General features: G+C 39.6%; 2 protein-coding genes across 7 annotated transcripts in view; one reads left to right on the top strand and one right to left on the bottom strand.

Annotated features, from left to right (window-relative positions):
• Positions 1–11907, top strand: part of FTCD (formimidoyltransferase cyclodeaminase) — a 29514-nt gene extending 17607 nt beyond the window's left edge. For both annotated transcript variants that reach the window (XM_044431911.1, XM_044431912.1), the window contains 6 exons: positions 1522–1651; positions 3768–3929; positions 4835–4878; positions 9521–9659; positions 10702–10797; positions 11622–11907. In XM_044431911.1, the coding sequence (XP_044287846.1) occupies positions 1522–1651; positions 3768–3929; positions 4835–4878; positions 9521–9659; positions 10702–10797; positions 11622–11708 (658 nt within the window). In that variant the 3' untranslated portion in view covers positions 11709–11907. The remainder of the gene's footprint in view (positions 1–1521; positions 1652–3767; positions 3930–4834; positions 4879–9520; positions 9660–10701; positions 10798–11621) is intronic.
• A 5783-nt stretch (positions 11908–17690) lies between these two features.
• Positions 17691–23140, bottom strand: part of COL6A2 (collagen type VI alpha 2 chain) — an 82278-nt gene continuing 76828 nt past the window's right edge. For all 5 annotated transcript variants that reach the window (XM_044431941.1, XM_044431938.1, XM_044431939.1 and 2 more), the window contains one exon: positions 17691–19215. In XM_044431941.1, coding sequence (XP_044287876.1) covers positions 18608–19215 — 608 coding nt within the window. In that variant the 3' untranslated portion in view covers positions 17691–18607. The remainder of the gene's footprint in view (positions 19216–23140) is intronic.

Genomic DNA, 23140 nt, shown 5'->3' with positions numbered 1-23140 from the left:
CAGAGGGTTGGACCTGAAGGCCTTTTTGGCCCCTTCCAACTCTACTATCTACAGTTCTATGATACTATGACTGTCCAGATGCTTTCTGAATGTCCCCAGTGAGAGAGAGCCCACCACTTCCCCAGGTAATAGTTTCCGTTGTCATACGGAATCTAGTCTAAATGTGGTTTCTTTTAACTTAAGTCCATTATTCTGTCTCCTGTACTCCAGAATGAATGAGAAGAGATCGTGTCCTTCCACTTTGGGACAGTCTTTCAGGTTCCTGTAGAGTGCTCTGTCTTCTGGAGGCTGAACATGCCTGGTTCTCTTAATCTTTCCTCATAGAACCTTGCCTCCAGTCTCCTTGTTGCTCTTCTCTGGAACCTTTCTAGATTTTCTGTACCTTTTTAAAATGGAGTTGCTCAGAACTGGACAAAGTACTCCAGGTGAGGTCTGACTAGTGCTGAGTATAGTGGAACTTCACTATAAACTTCACATGTTTAGGATGTGATGCATCTGTTAAAGCAGCCCAAAATAGCATTTGCCCTCTTTGCAGCTGCATCATGTTGTTGGCTCATATTTAGTTTGTGATCTACAGCAACCCCAAGATCCTTCTCATTTGCAGTATGGTTGAGCCAAGTGTTTCTTGTTCCTAAGTGCAGGACTTGTCATTTGTCTCTAATGATTTGCATAACGTTCTTCTCTTCCCGTGGTTCTAACCCATTGAGCTCACCCTGTATCTTATCTCTGTCCTGCAGGGTATTTGCTATTCCACTCAGTTTTGTGTCATCTGTAAATTTAATTATCTTTCCTTGTACTTCCCCATCTAAATCATTAATAAAAATGTTGAAGAGTGTTGGTCCTAGGACAGGACCCTGTGACACCCCACTTGTCACCCCAGTCTGAGAGGATACAATTGATGAGGACTCCCTGAGTTCAATTTTGCAGCCAATTGTGGATCCACCTAATGGTTGCACTATCAAGCCCACTTTTCCCTAGTTTGGTAATCAGGGTATCTTGGGGAACTTTGTCAAAAGCTTTGCTAAAGTCAAGATGGAGTATGTCCACAGCATTTCCACAGTCCATTGGGGAGGTTACCCAGGCAAAAAATGAAATTAGATTAGTTTGGAAATTAGATTAGATTCTCTCTGTTTAAAGAAGGTATTGTCCCACTCACAACAGAGCGGCAGCTGTGCATTCATCCTCCATTACCTGAAGTTTAACTACATTGACACTGACAACTGAATGTGGAGAGGCAGTGCGGTGTAGTGGTTAAGAGCGTGGGACTGGGACTCAGACAATCTGGGTTCTAGTCCCCGCTCAGCCATGGAGCCGACTGGGTGACTTTGGGGCAGTCACAGACTCTCAGCCCAACCTACCTCACAAGGTTGTTGTTGTGGGGATAAGATGGAGGAGGAAATGTAAGCTGCCTTGAGCCCTTTGTAGGAAAAAGGCAGGATATAAATCGAAAAATAAATAAAATAAAAATAAAAAACTGGACAGGTGGAAGTGATTTGATGTGTCTCCTTTTGTCTTCTGAAGGAACATGATACAGGAGAGCAAAGAGAGTGGAAACCTGTTATTGTTGCCCCTTCACACATTCGTGCAGAAAGTTGGTGCAAGATCAGCTGCTCCTGGAGGAGGATCAGTATCAGCCACAATATCATCTTTGGTATAGTCACTTGGTTTGTTCAGATAAAACAAAGTGCCCTCAACATGACACCCTAAAAACCATATTTCTTTTTGTTATGTCTTGTTTGCTGTTTTCACATGTGAGTCGTTTGCAGTCCTCAAACCCAGTAAGTCATTTAGAATTCAAATGTAAGTTGCATTGATGGTATATTGATACGATACATAGCTGGTACTGGAAATATAATCTGATGGCGAACCTTTTAGAGACCAAGTGCCCAAACTACAACCCAAAACCCACTTATTTATTGCAAAGTGCCAACGCTATACAACCTGGATACTGAGGTTTTAGTTTAGAAAAAACTCCTCACAGCCAGTCCAAGCAAATATATATACACAGTACTTTTTTGTAAAAAAAAAAAAAAAAAGGTGCCGGAACTCACCTCTTGGGGTCAGTCACTCAACACACACATAAACATAATGGTTGCCGCTGGCAGTAAGCACTCAGTGCGCGGCCACACAACTGATCCCAAGCTGAGCAGCGCCCTCACAAGCAGCGCGGACACACACGCAGCCCGCAAGCACTATTTTAATGCTTTTTGCTGCCGACCTGCTACACCCGACAGTGATTCACAATCACAGGGAAAAATCCATTAGAAAAAGGTGCCAGAACGCCGTTCCGGTGCGTTCTATGACAAAAAAGCCCTGTGTGTGTGTGTGTGTGTGTGTGTGTGTGTGTGTGTGTGTATCTCCTTGGCAGCGCAATGACCGGCCATGTGAAAGCTCAGATGAGTCGCTGCTCGTGACATCATCGCCTGGCACCACTACTCCTTTCCGAGCATGCGCATGGCCCCCGTGTGCACTGTTATCCGATGCTCGGCTGCTGGGGCGATGCTGGGGCGACTTGGCTCGAGTGCCGACACAGAGGGCTCTGGGTGCCCACTGCGGCACACGTGCCATCGGTTCGCCACCACTGCACTAGGGTATGGCCGTTCTTGCCTCCATGTCCCTAATCAAAACTTTGCTTTTCCTGGGGCTTCTCTACACAAGGCATTTGTTCGATACTTGTGATCCGTTACGAAGGGACGATTGCAGGGACTCATCATCCTTCAGGGCCTCTCCTGTGTTTCTTGCTTTTTTTTTTTTTTTAAAGAGCAAGGAAAATCAGGTATTAAATTTCAAGCCTTGTAAAGAGTCACAGCCTTGCTATATTACAGCACCACATTGTGGTTGATTGATAGAAAGGCAAAGAAATACAAACCCAGTGGGAAAAAGAACCTGTTTTTCTCCCCACAAGGAAAATGGAAGAAGATGCCTCATTAAAGCAGTGAATTAAATCCATTACATAAAGAAAGCCTCGTTTCTTGCTCAGGTGGAAAGGAAAGATCCCCAGGCTTTGGATTACCTCGAAATGGTCCTTCCCTGTGACTCCACTTGCAGGAGATTTATAGTGATGACACATGAAGCCCTTGTCCCTGTGAAGATGGGGGAGCATAAGCTGGTGGCAAGAAAAAGCAGCTGCTGTCTCTAGTGACTGCTGGGGTGTTTGTTCTTCTGCAGACTTCTAGAACAAGAATTCCAAATTCTGCTTTCACAAACAGTATTCCTCCTTAACAATGCAAGAACCCTGAGCTCCACTGGCAGGGTCTTAATATATGTTTACTCAGGAGTAAGTTGCACTCAGAGAAGGTTAAATGCAGGCTTGTCTCAGCTACTGAAAGCCCTTTAATATGATTATTTGTGGTAAAATGGACTCCTGTCAGTCATTGATGTTTATTAACTAGTTCTTCCCTTGTTTTGTATTGATTATGAATTTTTATTCTTAACTTAGCTTTGTATGTAGCTTTGGACATTTATTAGATCTGGAAAATGAAACTCAGAAATTCTGTACAGAAATGACTTTTCATTAGCTTACTATCTCAAAAGAGATCTCTGTTTAGGCTAGATTTAGGCTTGCGTGTCTGGCTGGAAGCTATGTTGTCTCATCTTAAATATGTGTGAGTAGGCAGTTGTTAATCATGGAGGCTGCTGCTGGGATGGAGAAGAAATTCTGTTTCCACATATTTCTTCCTATGTTCCACAAATGGATCCTGCCATTCTGGGACTCAGCCCAGTGCATATTCTGTACAATTTACTCTTATAATTTGATGATCTTCCAGGGGGCAGCTCTGGGCTGCATGGTGGGGTTGATGACCTATGGAAAGCGTCAGTTTGAGGAACTAGACTCAGTTATGAGGCACCTAATCCCTCCATTCCATCAGGCCATGAATGAACTAGCAGTCATGGTGGACACAGATGCCTTAGCTTTCAGCACTTACATGGTGAGTGAGATTTACAAGTGCTGTGGAATGCCTGCTTCTTTCCTTTTCTCCCTTACTTAACTTTCCTGTTCTGCTTTTCTCTGGTTTGGACGGAAAGGCAGTGGTCATGTTCACACATCACGCTAAGCCACCCAGAGAATAACCAATGGTGGGTCGTTTGATCACAAAACCACCCGGGGTGCAGCTGAAAAAGGACTGGGCTTGCTGTGGGTTGCACCCACCTTCCCCCCCTCCCCAGTCCTCCAGCTGGTATCCCAGGAGACATAATGATTAAAGCTGCCTTGCCTCCTCTGTCTGTTGTGATCACAAGCCCCTTTTGCTCGCTGTGGCCCTTTCTAAATCTTTGGGTTTTTTGCAAGCAGGGTCAATTTTTCTATGCTTGAGCACATGGGAGGGGCTGTCATGGGCTGTCAATAGGAGGTGGAGGTAGGTGGGCTGAAGCAAAGAAGAAAAAAAGGGGGGGAAGGGCTCCCAATCTTAGCAGGGACACTGAGCCAGGGACAATCGCATTGAGGTACCACCCTGACATCAGTTGAGCTAGCTGCTTCTGGAGGGAGCCAACATGAACTTGTGTCGAGATGCAACTGTAGCCAGTTGGCTTGCCCACTATTTCCTTGTACCCCTAAAACACACCATGGGTTGGCAGGGTGGCTTGTCGTTGCAAACGGGCATCCTGCAAGAAGCAGTCTGGGTTCGCACAACATAGCAATCCATGATGGGTTGTTGTGCCATGTGAAACCAGTGACTATGTTAACATTTAATTACGGAGACTTGCAGACTTGGAAAAATACAGTAATGTTATTCTATATCACTCCCCTAAAATAATAATAGGATGGGGCACTGCTCTCCTAGCCTGAGTCAGTCACTGAGCATAACTGACTAAATGTTCTCTTTCTTCTCAACAGGATGCTATGAAGCTTCCTAGGAACACACCTGAGGAAAAAGAGAGGTATGTATGAAGATGTTGCTTGACATTGCAGCCTAAAGCAACATGTGCACAAGGAACGGATCATTTTTATACAATCATCACTGCTGTGGTTTCTCCTGGAGAATCTGAGACATTATTCAATGAAATGAATGGAATTCATTTTCTAGGAATTTTCTGTTATAGCTCTCCCATAAATTCCTTTCCTTGGAAGAGATACTTTATTTTAAGCCTGTCTCAGTGTACATTATTATTATGCCCAAGTGTTCAAGTTGCCCTTGATTAATGAGGTTTGGCTATTGGGTGGTGCAGAAATAAAATTATGAATAAATAATAACAATAAATATCCACAAAAATTGTTGGATTGTATGTCTGTAGGAAAGGAGAATGAGAAATGGGTGCAGACTCATGTCCAACTATTTCAATGAAACATTTAAGTCAGTTTTCTTTCTTTATTTTTTTATTTTTTTAAAATTGAACTTACATAAGCAATTCAATTTAATATAGTAATGAACATAATTAAACACTACTGATTAACATAACTAAACAATACAATAAGAACAGTGCTACCTCCACCAGGACCAACAAATCATACTACTTAATGTAAGGGCATTTATTTATTCAGGTTGCCCCACTCCCACTTCTCTTCCAAAATTGCATTGACTCTTGTGATGGTTCACATTAAGACATGTTCAATAAATGGTCTCAAAATATTTTCAACATTATTTTACTTATCAAACCTTATTTTCCATTTAATATTGCAGGTAAATTTATCATTAATAGCTATATTCCAGACTTGTTTATACCAGTCATCTATTTGATAATCACCTTTTATTTTCCAATTCCTTGCTATAATTAATCTTACTGCTGTTAATAAATTTGTCATCAATTCTTTAGTATTTTGTCCCACTTGTAATAATGCTAATCCAGGGTCTGCTTCAATGTTTAAATTCAATATTTTACTAATTCCTTGAAAACCACTTCCCAATACTCATTTATATATTTGCACTCACACCACATATGGAAATATGTACCCACTTTCCAGTTGCATATTCAACATACTTTGGAATATTCATTATTCATAGAATTCAATTTAACCAGAGTTAAGTTCCATTTCCAAACTAATTTATAAAAATTATCTTTAATTCTTATTGACATACATTTTTAAAATGCTCTTATCCCACATATTATTCCATTTTTCAGTACTAATATTTCTTTTTAAATCTATTTCCCAAGACTCTTTAAGGGGATTATATTGGTCCTTCCCTTCTAGTAACATGTTGTAAATTTTACCTGTCATTTGTCCCATCCACATATTATCTTGTTTTAGTTTCTGTAAAATTACGTCTTCAAATTTAGTATTTTCTCTACATTTACCATCTTTCTTCAATCAATCTCTAGTCCAATGAGCTAACTGAAGTATATTATAGCAAGTTATTTTACCGTGTCCCAGTATTGCTTGTAGCATTTCTTTACGCTTCATTTTCTCTATCTAGTCTTTCAACTTAATATCATGTTTACTCTTCAGTACATCCCTCAAACTCTCTGGGAATCTTTCTAACTTCATAATTGGATATAATGGCAAAACTGATGGGATAAATATGTCCCTGTTCCAAGTTTTGACCATATTCTTAAAAAAGGGATTTCGTATCTTTTTAATAATATTTTTATTATCTTGTTGAAAAAAGATATTGAATAAGGATCCCTCTACATCCTGATATTCTAATTTACACCATAGTATCTTATCTGGCTTCAGTATAATGTCTGGTATGTGCCTCATTTGATTTGCTATATAATAAAATATATTATATAGCTAAACCTTCTCTTCTCTGGTACATATACCATCCTTTTTAATTAATTGCAAAATTTATTAATCATGCTTTGCCATTCTTTCAAATATTTCTCTGTTAAAGTAATCTTCGGTAAAATCTTCATTTTAAATGCAGCTATTCTAACAAACCATGATAAATCAAACTTTCTAAATTCATTCATTTTCTCCTTCATATCAAAATTATCCTCTTTTAAACATTGCTTTTTTGTAATATAAACAACTAAATACTTAATAATTTTACAGTTTACTTGTAAACCTATTATTTCTCCAAATTCTGTTAAATGTATTTTAATCTGATCCAAAACCTTAATAGATCCTTTATTGTTGATAATGTATCATCTGCAAATAAGCTAATTTTAATTTTCAAATCCTATACCATTTATTGAATTATCATTTCTAATACTATTTGCTAGCAGTTCTATAAATAAAGCAAACAATACCAAAGAAATAAGGCAACCTTGTCTAGTACCTTGGCCTAAGAATATTTGGTATGTTATACTATCATTCACTATGACTACTGCTAAGTTTTCTGAGTATAATTGATTTATCATAGTTCAAAATCATGGAACAATCCCAATGACTCTATTAGTATCTTTATTGTTGGCCATTCCACACAGTCAAAAGCTTTGCAAATATTTAATGCTTTTACATTTCTAGTATCTAATGCTTTTAAATACTAACTTTTAAATTTTCGTATATATATGTATATATTCTCAATTATATTTAATATTCTTTAGTCAAATCTGCCATGTGCCTGCCTATTATAAAACCATTTTGATCCACATTGACATAATTACCAATAAAATTATTCATTCACTTTGCAAATATCGCTGTAATTTTTTTTGCATCTTGGTTAATCAAGGATATAGGCTTACAGGCTCTGGGATCAGCCCAATCTTTGTTGGGTTTTAGAATTAAAACTATTGAGAGGTATTTCCAAGATACTGGCATCTTTCCTCCTTCCTATATATTATTAAATACAGATTTTAATTTTGGAAACAACATCTTCTTAAAAGTTTTATAATACTCTGGACCTCAATCATCTATCCCAGGACTTTTAACTTGTTAATATCTTCTATCTCCTCCTCTCCAGAAAGTGCCAGTCTGCATGACTCCAAGTATCTTCTTCCCATTGCCTCTATACCCCTTATCTTAACCAATCCTTTTAAAGATTTTTAATTCTTTAACTCTTTAAATGCTCAATACTATCTTTCCTATTTATACTTCAAATATTCAAAATTCATCTAATAATCATATTTAGCTTATTCAGAGTTAGTACTCTATCTTATTTATAGATTCTTCTATCTTACTTATAAACTAATACTTATAATTTAATCTTATATACTAAACCTTATATAATAATTTCCCCAGACATGAAGTAGAGTGTAAATTGACTTCTACCTCCTAACTATAAAATAAAACACCTTTTCTTCAACTCATGAAATGGTCTAAATTGGAGAAAGACCCCACCCCTTCCCCTTGCCTCTCCTTTTTTTCCTTTTCATCCTGGAGAAGCTTTCAAACTGCCTCAAGATCCACTTCTCCATAGTCAGTAGCCAAGATTGAAGAAACTCCCTAACTGCTCCATTTCCTTCTTTTGAAGGACTTTCTTGATCTTGTCTTCTAGTTTGCTTATCTTTTCAGTTTCTTTCTTGCACTGCTCTTCATCTATAAGGCTCCATTCACGCGCCAATTTTAAACCTTGTTCCAGCGACTGCATTCTATACATTTTCCTTTATGCCAGACTCTCATATACTCTGGGTATACCCAGGTACATTTAATATTGTTCTTCAACAAAATAATCTTAAATCTTTTCAACAAACATGTCAATGAAATAGTCTGGAAACATAAATCTTGAAACACTTGAACAGGTGCATCCTTAAACTTTAGTTCACCCTAATTTTTTCTCAACTTTTTCATCAGATTTTCCTTCTTATAGAAGAATCTTAACAATACATCTCTCAGAATTAGTCTAACCTGGAGTTGAAGGCCATCATGATGTATTCTCTCTATATCGTCCTCTTCCCATTTTTCATTTGGCATCAGTTCTTTAAACCATACAAACACATCACTTCTAACTTGCTTTTCTTCCACGGATGGTCATTTTGGTATGATTCTTAATTGTAAATTCCTTTTACAATATATGTCCTACAAATCAATCACCTTTTTCTCCAACTCTTGTTATTTTTTCAGAATGGCAAATTCTATCCAATATATTAGCTTTAGCTAGCACCTCTGTTTCTTTGAATTTCTTCTCCATCACCATTTTTGTAAAAGCTTTCTGATCTTCAATTTTTATCTGATTAATATCATCTTTCAACTGCTCTCTCATCCAATTCAATTCCTGAGAATTATCTTATTTCCATTCTTTCATACTTAAGTCCAGAATCTTCTTAAAAGCTTTCAAGGTCTTTTCTTCAGCCATATTGCTTCCTGGGGGTAACCTCCAATTACTGTGGGCTTCTTTACAAGAGGTATTTATTGTACTCTCTTGATTCCTCCTAGAAGTTTTCTTATTATCCTCTAGGGCCTCTCCTGGATTTTCCAAGCATTTTTGATTATCTAGTTTAGATTGAAAAAGGTCAGGAATTTTTCTTGGTGGCATCATAATTCGCTACAGAGGCCTAGGGTAGCTTTGCAATTATGCTCTGTATCATTCAGAAAGACAAAGAGGAAAATGCTGGGGAAAAAGATAAAGAAGTGGCTTCTTTAGATGTCTCATGTACATTTTATGATGTAATTTTAAGTCTAGTATATATTATATATATATAATTTTAGATATAATTTTCTGGTTTGTGTCATGTGCTCAGATTTGATATCTTTCTCTCACTTCAGGAGAACAGTAGCCATGCAGCTACAGCTGAAAAATGCAGTTGGCATCCCCTTTTCTGTGGCAGAAAAAGTTGACTCCTTGTGGCCTTTTCTAAAAGGAATGGCTCAGCATGGAAACTTAGCCTGCAAGTCAGATATTCAGGTACGAATATGTATACTGTGTATTTTAGAGATGCACAGGTTAAGAGTATTTTCAGATGGAGCGTTGTGCATCTTTTTCTTCATAATGGATTTCCAGTGGTATGGAAACAGATGTAAGGAGCGATGGGAAAACATGAGAGTTCTATAGGTGGAAGACAATCCCCTCATCAAAATGGACCCCCCCGCCAGCAAATTCTATGAATGAAGCAGCGGGATGGGACAAGAAAGCCCTCATGTGGAAGCATCTTAGCAAGGAATGTCAGCTTTAGATGTTTTGAAGCGTTGTGTAATTCAACTAGTGAGCAGAAAATCAGAACTTGCAGTAATAGTTGTGGTGTTACATGCAAAACAAGGAGATTAAGCACTAAGAGAGAGGGCAGTGTGACTGCACAGGACACAATAGTGTAAGAGTGTACACCTTAAATGTGAAAAATGGGATCAAAAGGCCTGTTCAGTCATGATGTTAGCCGGTGGCCTTGGGCATGACATTGTTATCTCCTAGTCCAATAGATAAGACAGCTGAGAAAGTAGGTGATAAAAGAATTGCAAAACATTTTGCATGCAAAAAGTGCCTTAGAAATGTGAGATAGTTACTTTTTAAAATTGATGCATGTGTTCACTTATCAACATTTTTTAGTAAACACGAAGCCATTGGGCTTTAAATTAGAGCTATCTTTTGCAATTAAAGAGTGCCTGTTGTAGATCAAGATCACTATAATTCCTTGGCTTTCTCAAATCATTTTTTCATTTTAGTTTGCTAAAAAAGATAGCATTCCCAAACTACTGGCCAGGAAAAAAAAAAAAGGCCATGTCTTCACAGATAACCCTAAACCATAAAATAGGTAATTGCAAAACTAAATAAACTTGGATACGATAAAGCCTGCATTATTTTCAATGTAACTTTCAAGAGCTACTGTGATGAGACTAGAATGCTCTCCACTTTTGCTGATTGTGGTGGTTTACAATAGCTTGAAATGAAAGCTTTTCTGATAAAGGAGTTTTAAGTTGTAGTCTAACATTTCCACCTTATACTATGTATGCAGGTGGCAGCTAAAGCTTTAGAAGCTGGTGTGTTTGGTGCTTATTTCAATGTTGTCACCAACCTGAAAGATATAACAGATGAAGGTTTTAAGCAAGAGGTAAGAAATGTTGCTTATATTTAAGTGAACCTCAAGGTGAAGGGCCTCAGGGCTAATATAATGGCATGGTGCACCCCTTCCATCTTTTCTTCCTTAATAGTCTTTCTCGTATAAGCAAAAAGACAGAATAGTGGCTGTGAGTGGAAGATGCAACCTGGATTTCCCTTGGAATTCTGTGACTGAGCCAGGTTGATGGTGCCATAAAGGCTGAGCAGGGTGGTGCAATGTGATGTTCCGCAACAGCAGGGGTTGGACTCAATGGCCTTCATGGCCCCTTCCAACTCTACTCTTCTAAGATTCTTTACTGTTTCACCAGCTATTTTAATCTGCTGCTAAGCGCTGTGCCTATCCTTCTTATTCATAATTACCCCAAGATCTCCTTCCCAAAAAGGCAACTGAGTTGCTTGAGCCACCTGTGTCAACTTGTTCTCTGAAACACCTTAAAGTCTGTGCTATCTATCATGGTTGCTTCTCAAGGATGTGAACCTTTTGGCTGGCTTTGGTCTCCCAGGCTATCTAGTCTGACCCCCCGGCTCCAGCTGGCTGCAAATGAATATACATTTTTAGTGCATATTCAGCTATTGGACTGATAGAGATTTCAGGAGAAGAAAAATGCTTCCAGGTGCCGCTTGCCTGAGGCCAAGTCACACAGCCTGCCCCTCCTGTCTGCACAGACACGAGCCGTCCAAGGCTGAGCACAGGTGCTGCAGTCTGTGTGGAGAAAGGAGCAACTGCCCAGCACCCTGGCCTGACTTTCTGCTTGAGCCGTCTTGGTTCCGGCTCAGGACTAAAGCGTGCAATTTTAATTTTTCTTTTGTGTGCAGGTGCATGGGAAAATCTCCCATTTCTTGGAAGAAGCCAAGAAAAGTACAGCATTTGTGCTGGAGCAGCTGGAGAAGCGGACAATTTGAAACTATTGCTCATCTGACAACAGATCATTATATAAAAGGCATCTGTGCGCTGATGTACTATCAGTATTATGTCGCAGTGATCCTATATATGGTCATCCTATTTTTGCATTGTAATTATAATACTGGTCCTTTGGTGGAATGTAGTCACAACAGTCTTCTTTTGTGGGAGTTGTATTAGCAAGTATCAAATAAAGCTGTAAAGAACTGCTGTTCTGATGCTGTTCCATACCATGGGCTTTTTGTATTTATTTATTATACTTCTAAACCATCCGAAAGCTCATGGGCTGACTGGGCTATTCACAAATTTAAAAACATATAAAAATATATAATCACATTTAAATAAACTATGGAAAATAAAAACAATATAGCAAAAAATGAACAACCCACAGACTCTGTAATAAAATTAATATATGGTATAGCAGCAATAAAAACACAATCCAAACAAATCTTAGCTATTAAACTAAGCTGGAACTAAACTGGAAAATAAAAAGGTTTTCACCTGGTGCAAAAAATAGAACAATGATGGCACCAGGTGCTCCTCCTCAAGAAATACATTCCAAAGATAGCTGCTACTGAAAAGACCCTTCTCTTGGTTTCCACCTCTCTTACATCTTTGGGGGGGTGGGTCCCTTAGAAGCATCTCAAAAGATGATCTTAACGGTCAGGTAGGAACATATGGGGCCATGTGTTACTTTAGATAACTTGCCCCCAAGTTTTATGGCTTCAAATGTTAACACCGGCCCTTTGAATTGGGCCTGGACTTCATCTGGTGGCCAATGCAGTTGAGAGTACTGGCGTTATATGATCATGTGAGCCAGTCCCCGCTAGTAGCTGTGCTGCCCTGTTCTGACTCAATTGGAATTTCTGAACTGTTTTCAAAGACAGTCCCACACAGAGCACATTACAGTAATCCAGGCAAGAGCTTACCAGAACAAGGACAACTGTGGCCAGACTCTGCCTGTTTAGATAGGGTTGTAGTTTGTAAATCAGCCTAGGCTGATAAAAGGGGCTCCTAGTCACTGACTCCACTTGTGACGCAAGTGACAAATCTGCGACCAGGAGCACCCCCAATCTACAAAACTTGTCTTTTAGGGAGAGTGCGACCCTGTGCAGAACAGGCTGAACATTTCCCAAATGGGCAGACAATCAACCCACCAAGAGCACCTCCATCTTGTCTGGACTGAGTCTCAGCTGATTGGCCTTCATCCAGTCCATCACCGAATCCAGTCACTGGATCCACTTAAATGAAGAGTGCTTCTTTCATTACTAGTTTATGAGCAGTGATCTCATAAACTTCACTATGAATAGAATAAATTGTAAGTTAAATTAATCGATTTGGCACCCATGTTGCTTGTAGGAACAGCTAAACAGTGGCCCACATCTCACTTGCTTCTCCCACCTGGCATTTCATTGGGCCACTGCTTTCCCACAGTACACGGGACTGGCAAGGTGCCCCTTCTATCTGGGTAAGAGTGCTGCTGTCAAACGGGAAATGAAAGGCTAGGAAAGACAATGGAAAGGCTCATACTAGCAAGAGATCTAGTAACCCCAGATTGGGAAGGGAGGTTGGTGGACATGCAACATGACTTCCTCAAAAACAGGGCCTTCCAGATGAAGCTTGTGGAATTCTATGACAAGGTTTTGAGGTGGCTACATGGAGGGGACACGGTGGATGTGGTTTGCCTGGATTTCAGCAAGGCCTTTGACAAAGTGCCCCATGATATCCTGGTTGAGAAACTGAGGAGTTTTGGGATGGACTGATGAGTGCATCAGTCCAATGGGCATGATTGACAGAGCATTTGAGAGCTCTCTTTTCTGGCTGGAGAGCAGCATTAGTCAAAAGGATCTTGGGGTGCTGGTTGACTGCAGGCTAAACATGAGTCAGCGGTGTGACGGGGTGGTCAAGAGGGCGAATGCCACCCTTGGATGCCTAGCCAGAACAGCGGCTTCTAGATTTAAAGAGGAGCTGCTGCTACTCTATATGACTCTGGTGTAACCACATCTGGAGTATGGTGCTCCATTCCCTCTTCATAAGAGGGATACAGCCAGGTTGGAATTGGTGCAGCCACAAGGATGGTGGCTGGTTTGCAGGGGAAGCTATATGAGGAGAAACTGGGGGAATTGGGTCTTTTCAGCCTTGAGAAGAGGCGCCTCAGAGGGGATCTGTTAGCAACATATAGGTCTGTGAGGGGGTGTCATGCTGAGGTGGGTTGTGACCTTTTTTCCCCTGTGGATGAGGGCAGGATGTATTCCAATGGAGCAAAGCTCAGGGAACCAAGATTCAAGGTGAATGCCAGGAAGCATTTCCTGATGGTTAGGACCCCCTAGAACCCACCTTGGGGAGAACACAGAAGCCATAAAACTAGTGGTCTGAGGGTCCCAGCTGATGTTTTAGTTCTGGTGCATGCAAGCCAGCATATGGCTGAAATGTTTTTGGCATTAGTTCTTTATATTTGTTTAGCATGCTTGTAATTTAATCTATTTATATTTGCAAATCTCTGCTTATATAAATAAAACTGATCGTTTAGAGTTATGTAACTCTCACCAGTTTGTTTATACAAGTTCTTTTATTTTAAAAATTTTCTCAGTTGGAATTACTGTCCTGTTGATGCAACCTTAGGAGCATAAGCAGAATTCCCCAAGCACTCGATTTTTTATTTTTTAAATCCCTCGATTCCATCCTTGCACAAGACTATAGAGCTCATCTCTCATTTAAACTTTCTGTATGCTATCTCTTTTAAACTGATGAACAGGAACAACCCTTCCCAAAATGGTGCCCTCCAGATGTTTTGAATTACAATTTCGGACCATTGGCCATTCTGGTTAGGGCAGATGGGAGCTGAAAAACAAACATCTGGAGAGCTACAATTATGCCGATTTTCTTTGCATTTGGAAAATGTGATTAACTAAGCTGTTTCAGATATCCCATGCATTTAAAGAAACATTTTTCTGTCTGTTGAGTGCCACCAGGGTGACTTCCAAAGTCCTGCAACAATTATTCTTCTCTTGGTGCTTCTAGATGAAGGGGCCCTAGAATTAACAATCCAAAGGCTTTTTGCATCAATTTCATTTTATCTTCTTTAGTGCATAATCTTAGAGCCTCTCAACATCATCTGCAAGCACATTATGGGGCCCTGTGACTTGCTGGAATTCTGAAGATCAAGTTCACTCTGCCCCTGATTTGACATGGAAAAAATCACAGCAGTTTCTTCTTTGAGGTCATAAATTGAGAATGAAAAGATGCATGCCATTTAATGTGGATGGAATGCTGGTGCAAGATATGGCTGTGTCAGAGTTCTTCACCGCCACACCCTGCTCCATACACTGCATGCATGTAGGACTCCATGCTTGGAGGCTCACCTGTGTTGAGGGTGGGGGACATTGGATTACATCCTTAACAGATATTGAGTTTAAAAATGATGGAAGAAATGGTGGGAAAACACAGGAAGGTGAAAACAGAAGATGTCATCTGGTCATCACGACATTCTGGCAATATGATAACACAATGAAGACATGTCTGAAGCACCCTGTATTGTGCTGACTCCTTCTGCAGAAAGACCATTGAAGCTGACCTGAAAACATTATCCAGTAAAGCATTGGTCCCCAACCATTTTGGCAACAGGGGCCAGTTTTGTGGAACACAATTTTTCCATGGACCGGGGTGCAGGGATGGTTTTGGGATGATTCAAGCACATTACAGTGGTGCCTCATACTTCGAACTTAATTTGTCACAGGAGGCCAGTTGAACTCTGAATCGTTTGAAGTCCAAAGCTATGTTCTCCATTAGAAATAATGGAAAGTGAATTAATTCATTCCCAGATCCTGAACAATACCCATCTCAATAAACTTAAACCATAAATACTCATAATTACAGATAAAAATAACACAATTAAATGGCAAATTTATTAAAACTTGAAAACAATATGTAAATATGTACAGTACTGTATAATAAAATGAAAATTGCATTTACTGTCCAATTTTTTTTTTTTTTTTTTTTAGTGAGGAGTGGTAAAGCGGAAAAGGATTGAGAAGGCAGTGAGAATGAGTGGAAAGGTGGGCAGTTAAAAGGCACTGAAAAGGATCGAGGAGGCAGTGAGAAGAATTGGGAAGACAGGCAACTAAAAGGCACTCAGAACTATCGAAAAGGGCACTCACCTAAAAGGCACTGAGAACAATCAAGAAGGCACTCAAAAGAATTGAAAAGGCATGCAGTGAAATGGCACAGATGCAACAAGAGACGAGAGACTACTTGGGCGCACAACTGATAACATTTATGCAGCAACCACATTTTTTTCTCTGTGCATGTGGTTTGAACTTAGAAGCATTGTTTGAACTTTGAAGACATTTTAAATTTAACGTTTGAACTCTGAATCTTGCCTGCTGCTCACCTCCTGCTGTGCAGCCCAGTTCCTAACAGGCCATGGACTGGTACCAGTCCACAGCCTGGACTTGGGGACCCCCGTGGTAAAGGATGCATGGTTGTATATCCTTTGTAGCTCTATATTAGGTAAGTATAATGAACTAGATCAGAGGAATTTTCTTTTGATGCAGATGATCACAAACTTCGTAGTTACACAGGGATGGAATTTATTAGGGTCAATGAATGATTTAACCTTGCAGGTCTGCTAAGAGGAAGAAGGCAAGTCTATGTGCCTGTATAAACTCTACCTTCATTTTGCTCTCTATCAGGAATGCCTGGTAAGATCCTGCTTCAGCAGCCTTACCCAACTGCTCCTCGGTCATACCCTAAACCAAGCATATAGCCATCCCCAACACCAGGTTACGCTGGTCAGACACATGCACCCTGTGATTTCCTGGGCCACATGGGCCTCCTTTTCATACAGCACCTCACTATGGACATCATATAACACCTGAAATATTCCCTGGGAAATCTGGATGCAACCACTACCACCTGGTTGCTATCCTTCTGGAAGCCATTATGAGCATCACAAAAAGCACAGGCATCATAAACACAAGTCATCATGGTAATAAGGTATGGAATAATTTCACTATTGTTCCAGCAAGTCAAGTTGTAAAAGAAGCTGCATCTTCTGCATCTTTGTAATTCTACTGATATGGGTAGGGCTGGGTTCTTAAAAAAAGGATAGGTCATTTTTCTTGTGATCTTTAAAGTGTTAAGTCAGTGCAAACAGAAATGGATTCTTCAGTTTCCTTTTCTGCATAGTGCCTCATTCATTACTTAAAATATTGACTGCAGAAACAGTAACAACCAGCAGGTAGAGACAAAACTGGAGAGGTGAAATCAAAAAGTGGGTTGAAAGCCATATGTGTATCAGAAACCACACACCAGCTGTCTTATTATACTTAAACTTATTTCTTTTTCAGCATATCCAGCAGCAGCTCAGATTCAGATGGAAGATGAGCATGAATACAGCTCTCCAACACATGAAGTTTCACTTAGAACTCTTCTGAAAGTCCTCTATATGTCTGTTGAGCAGTTGTCTACTTCTTATTCACATGTGCCATTAATTATGCAATATTTTTGTTCAATTCCTTCCAGCAAGTTTTTCTTAGATTTGCCAGGTTTGTATTGCCATGTTGACATTTTCAAATGCTTTGCCATTTTCTGTTAGGCATTCTTTTTATTCTTTAAATCAAGGATGGGCTCTTGAAATATTTTGGTCTATTAACTCCCATTATACTTCACCATTATAACTGGCTATGCTGTCTAGGACTGGTGGCAAAAACTTCTGGAGGGCCTCACATTGCCCATCTTCATTTTAAATAGCATTGATAATTTAGAAGTCCGCTCTTACAAAGCCCAAAGAGATTAGAGAACTTTGAATTTCATGGGGGTAAAATTAATTTGCACTTCTAAAACTTGCACCTCATAAATATTCCAATACACTTTTGCCTTTGATTTAATTGCTGTACCTAGGAGCTAACATATATACTGAAAACCTTCCTTAACCTGCTGGGTTTTAACTTGAAATTATACTGCAAATAATAAAAGACACTATATTTAACAGAGTGTGGAAGAATTTATTTACCAAGAGTGCAATTTTGGCTCAACTAAGGATGTTATTCCAGAAATATCAATCCCAAGAATACATTAAAATTACAAGTTCAGTACTCTTTAGTCAACATGACTTTGCATCCTGCTGACTTCAGGGGAAAGGTGCAAGAGAAATGCAGGAGAAAGGAAAACCACAGTTAAAAGCAGGAAAGGTAACATACTTTCCACAGGAAGGTTGGATACATAAGAATGGCACTGTCTTGTAGGCTGGGAACATCCCAGAAGGGAAATGGCTACCTATAGAACTGTTCAAACCCTAGTCAAGATCAACAGTGTTGCTTCTTGTTACTGAGCAAAGGGAAATAAGAGCCTGAGGTGGCACTGGGGTGCCAACTTACTCTTCTTCTCTTAACCGGATCGTTGGCAAACAACAGGGAAATAAGATGGCGCTGTGGCACAGAGCTTCATGCTCTGGCAGAAGATGCCAGAAGGCAACCCAATATGATAATCACGATACAGGCATCATGGACGAGTGGTTGAAATGGATTGTGTGGCAGCTGGAGATGATCGTTGTTTGTGCTGAATATGAATGCTTTGTTGTTGCTCATTTTAGTACCTACAATATCACAGTACAAACATATTTTGAGGCACACCAAGTTATACTTCGTAGCTCTGGATCCTTCCTCCATCTTGATTTCAGTTAACTAGTTGATTTTAGCACCATAAACATGAGTTTAATCATGAAATATAAAATAAGGCTGCAATTTTTGGCTATAAAATAAATCCCCTGCAGAGTTGTGCTAGCTGCCCTTGGGCAGCTCGCATTTGTTAAAAACCATATAACAATTCAAGAACACTAATATCTTTGGTGTCTTCCCTGCAACTACCTTTGGTACAAATTATCTTTGGTACTTCCCTGTCACTAACAAATCCACTTAATGAATTTATCAAAGAAACCAGGCTGGGAGAGGCTGGTATAGTCTTTCGCCTGGAAAATGGCTGACTGATCTCCTAGGGCAATCTTGTGCAAGACATCCATGTCTAGATCACTGCCTAAGGCTACCACTGTGGACATCACATTCTGCTTTTTCATGGCGTCAATAGCCTCAGCCAGGTTTCTGCTGCCTGTAATACCATCTGTGATGAACACAAAGGAAAGCTCAGCATTGCGCCGGGCTGCCCTCTGCCCGTCACTTTGTTTGGTTACAAGATTGTTCACGGCATAGATGATGGCAGATCCAATGTTAGAAGAGGAGTCCAAGTACTTGATCTGAGCTAAAGAATCTGAGATGTAGGTTAGATTGTGTGTCAGTGGGAAAACGACCACATGCTCATTTTCACTTCCGTACTGCAGGAGGGCGATACGTGCATTCATGTTATCGCCATCACTTCTGGCTAGCGAGAGCGACCGGGCCACGTCTTCCACAAAATGGTGGGCCTTCTGGAAGTTTTGCTCACCAATTCTTTCAGAACCATCCAGGAGGAAGACAATGTCAACTGGGCGCTGTATACACTGGGCAACAGCAAGCTCTACAAGTAAAAACAAAAATAGACAAGTCAGGACGGTAGGACACAACTCTAGATGAGGGATTTTTTGTGTGGGAAGGAGACTGTAAGGTTTTGACAGGCTGCATTCATTTTGCGACCCAGGAAATATATTTCCTGGCACTTTCAATAGCATCTGTGAAGGGCACCCATTTTTCAAACATCGTTTTTAAAATGTACATACTTGGATTTGTATGACATGCACACAGCTTTCTAGCAACTATATTTAGGGTTCAAAAAAGCAGATTGCATATCCAAGTAAGTATCCATTTGAAGTTGGCATCTATTTGCTACCTGTCCATATATCAAAGGTGTAAGGTCCTGAAGCCATTGCATTATAGGAGGTAAGTGTATATTGTGCAATATCAGTCTTTTAGCTGGCACAGAGAACCCATTTCCCCTTTGATCTGTTAAATTCCATGAAACAGGAAATAACTTTTAAAGGGCATGTATATCAGTGAATATTAATGAGTATTTCAGTACGACATCTATCTGTGTAATAATCCCTTCCCAAAAGTAGCAACTATTGGACATTGCTAAAACATATTTTAAGCAGTATTGCACCACAAGTAGTTAAATGAATCAGGCAACCCCTTACATGAAAGAGACATTGTGGTGTCCAACAGACATGAACAAAAAATCTTGCAGAAAAGGACACAGCCCAAGATCCATATAGTGCAACAGCTGGATGCCAAACAGGTAGACAGGCATGTTGTGGGGGTGCCCAAAGCAGTTTCTCAAATTCCAGATTTGAAGATTTGCAGTCCCAAGCTTAAGGATTATGTAACTAGCTAGTTATAGGAATCTAAAAGGTAATCCAACATTTGACAATACTGTAATTAGCAATTACAACGTATGTTTTAAAATGAAATAGGGAAGGTATGATTAAGAAGAGATCTTAGCTAAATTTGCATATTTTCTCTCTAATTAACTTTAGAAAAAATAATGCCTCTTGGTGTCAGCAGGACTTTTTCTTTAATGGAAATTTCCCTGTTTGTGTGTATTTACTTTTCAAAATCACATACGTCTATCTCAAAACTCCTCAATTTCTCAACCGGAATCTCATGGGACACTTTGTTAAAGGCCTTGCTGAAATCCAGGTAAACCACATCCACCACAGGACTTCCGGTATGGCGTCGGAGCACTACAGACTTGATTAACGAATCTCCGTTATCACGCTGGTAACTGCCTGGTGGTGGGCCGTGGGGGCTCAATCTAAGCCCTGTCAGGGCTAAGATAGATTGCTTGGCAAATCTCCTAGATGATGTGGAATGGCAATTCCATATTCACTGGGAGGAAATCAAGCTTTTCTCAGCCGGGTAGCACAGGTGGGAGGAAGTCCTCTACAAGCTCTCGACACATCGGGTTTTTTTAGTTTAGTTTTAGCTATTATAAGCGCATCAGATTTATTGGGAATTATTTTTGTTTCTTTCTTTTTCTTTTTTGTGATGATACCCATGGAATAAACTGCATTCCTTGTTAATTGGTACAAAGGAAAAAGAAAAACCCTTCGGATGGAGAAGGAAAGGAATCTCCCCCCCCCCCCCCCCCCCGGAGTTGAAAAGTGGCGAATTACATAAGAGAGAGACAGAGCTCTTTGTAAGTAAGGAAAAGATTTATCTTCCTTAATCTCTCCAACGGCAAAAAATTAAAATAAATATTTTACTGTGGAATTGAATGATAGAAGGATTCTTCTTGTATGTGTCTACATTGGACTACTGCCAAGAACTAACGGCCATCTTTCTCTTTGTTCCTGGGACCTCTGGACACCTGCCAAACCTTGGTAATTACTGCTACTATGGAAGAAATACAGAAGACACTCTTGGAAAGACAGACTTCTTTAATAGCTGTGCAACTATCTCAGCAGGCGATAATAATAAAACAGAAGATTGTTTTAGAGCGACTTGATGGTATTTTCATTGAACAAAAAAGTGGCTTTGATAAATTAGACACTTCTGTTAATCAGGCTTTGGGCAAGCGATTTGTACCTGAACAGAATATGCAAAATATCCAGCAAGCAGAAGGAAAATCTGAAACTGGAAAGACAACAAGCGTAATGGGAAAATTAACAGAACTAGTGAACTCGATAACTAAATCTTCATGGGATCTGCATGTTATGCTGGAGAAGGAGAAGATAGCTTGGTTACAACTCAAGACACATGATTTATTGCAGACACCACGACATCTTAATGTAATACAATCAGTGAATTTAATAAGCAAGCTTTCATGGGATCTGCATGTTATGTTAGAGAAGGAGAAATTAGCTAATCACTTAAGAGGGGTATTGTTTATGTGGCTGCAATTGAAGACTCCATTACAGATATTACGATGTTTTAATGAAAAAACCCCAGAAAGGTCTGGTAGAGGGGTAAAGAAAAAGAAAAAATAAATATGGCAGAGGTACAAAGGGAAGATAAGGGAACTTTCTTTCTTTTTATTCCAAAAAGGGGTGATTCATATAGGTTGGTATGCTCACATGTGACACAGGAAGGCTAAGCTATTATTGCTAGTGAAACATTAGTAACTTAGCTTAATGAAATTCTGTCTAAAAGGTATTATTGTTAAATGGATATTTCTGACTGTATCTGTAACTGAAAATAAGAGAACTTATTATTTAAAAAATAATTTAAAATGATTTAAATGGGTTGGCAAGTTTTTACGTGATGTGGGAAGGTTAAGCTATTGCTGTTGGTGATATATGTTAAAGACTGTAAACAGCTGGGTTTTTATATGGAGTTAACCATATTTGATTAAATGGTGTTTAAGTTAGATGAAACATTACCAATTTAGCTTAAAGAAAATTGTTTTAAAAGATATTATAAGTATTAGTTACCACCAAGTAGAGTAGTTAAGATAATTGTAGAGATGTTAAATGGATATTTTTGATGTTACTTGTAATTGTGGTAGTGAGGAACTTATTTATTATTAGAAAATTGAACAGATCTTGAATTGTCCAGAAATGTTTAGATCAAACTTTTCACTGAAGAAGAAAGAAGATATTGCAATCTTATTTAACTTGGAGATGCTTCCCTTTGACATTGGTCAAGAGAAACAGGATTTTGCAAGAAATGATGAGACTGATTTCACTGATGAAGAAGAGGAAGATAGTGACTTCTATCAAATCTGGAATTACATTTTTTTTTGGCTGGACAAACGGGACTTGGTTCTGATCTAAAGATGTTTTCAAGTTACTATAAATAGATTTTAGTATGATCATAGAATGTTAAATGATATGTAGTAGGGGGTTGACCCAGTAAATCTGGTGTGTGCGATGATTGAAGTTTGTAGTATTAGTTTTAAAATCTTAATAAAATTTCTTAAAAAAAACACACACACACACATCCACCACATTCCCTCCATCTAGCCACCTCGAAAGCTTGTCATAGAATTCCACAAGTTTTGCCTGGCAGGACCTGTAATTGCGGAAGCCATGATGTGTGGCCACCAGCCTCCCTTCCCTATCCAGCATCACTAGATCTCTCACTATTATGAGCCTTTCCATTGTTTTTCCTACAATGGACGTAAGGCTAACTGGTCTGTAATTCCCCATGGCATTTCTACTGCCCTTTTAGAAAATTGGGACCACTGATGCCACCCTCCATTCCTCTGGAACTTCACCTGTTCTCTACGAGGCCTCAAAAATGGAGGCCAGAAGGCATGAGAGAACCCCTGCCAACTCTTGAAGTACTCGTGTGTAACTCATCAGGGCCCAGTGCCTTTGTAACATTCAGTGCCCTGAGGAGCCCTTGACTTCTAGGGGGATGACTCTAATCTGTGCCCCTAAGTTCCCGGCCTCATCTAAGCTCCCATGCGGATCTCCCCCATCCTGCTTTGGAGAGAACACAGAAGCAAAATAGTCATTTAGCATCTGTGTCTGTTCCCTTGTATGTCACTGGATCCCCTTCCTTCT

This window comes from Varanus komodoensis, unplaced genomic scaffold (genome assembly GCF_004798865.1).
Source record: "Varanus komodoensis strain SLA01 unplaced genomic scaffold, ASM479886v1 scaffold23, whole genome shotgun sequence".
Classification (NCBI taxonomy): Eukaryota; Metazoa; Chordata; class Lepidosauria; order Squamata; family Varanidae; genus Varanus; species Varanus komodoensis.
This window is presented reverse-complemented; position numbering and strand designations above follow the sequence as displayed.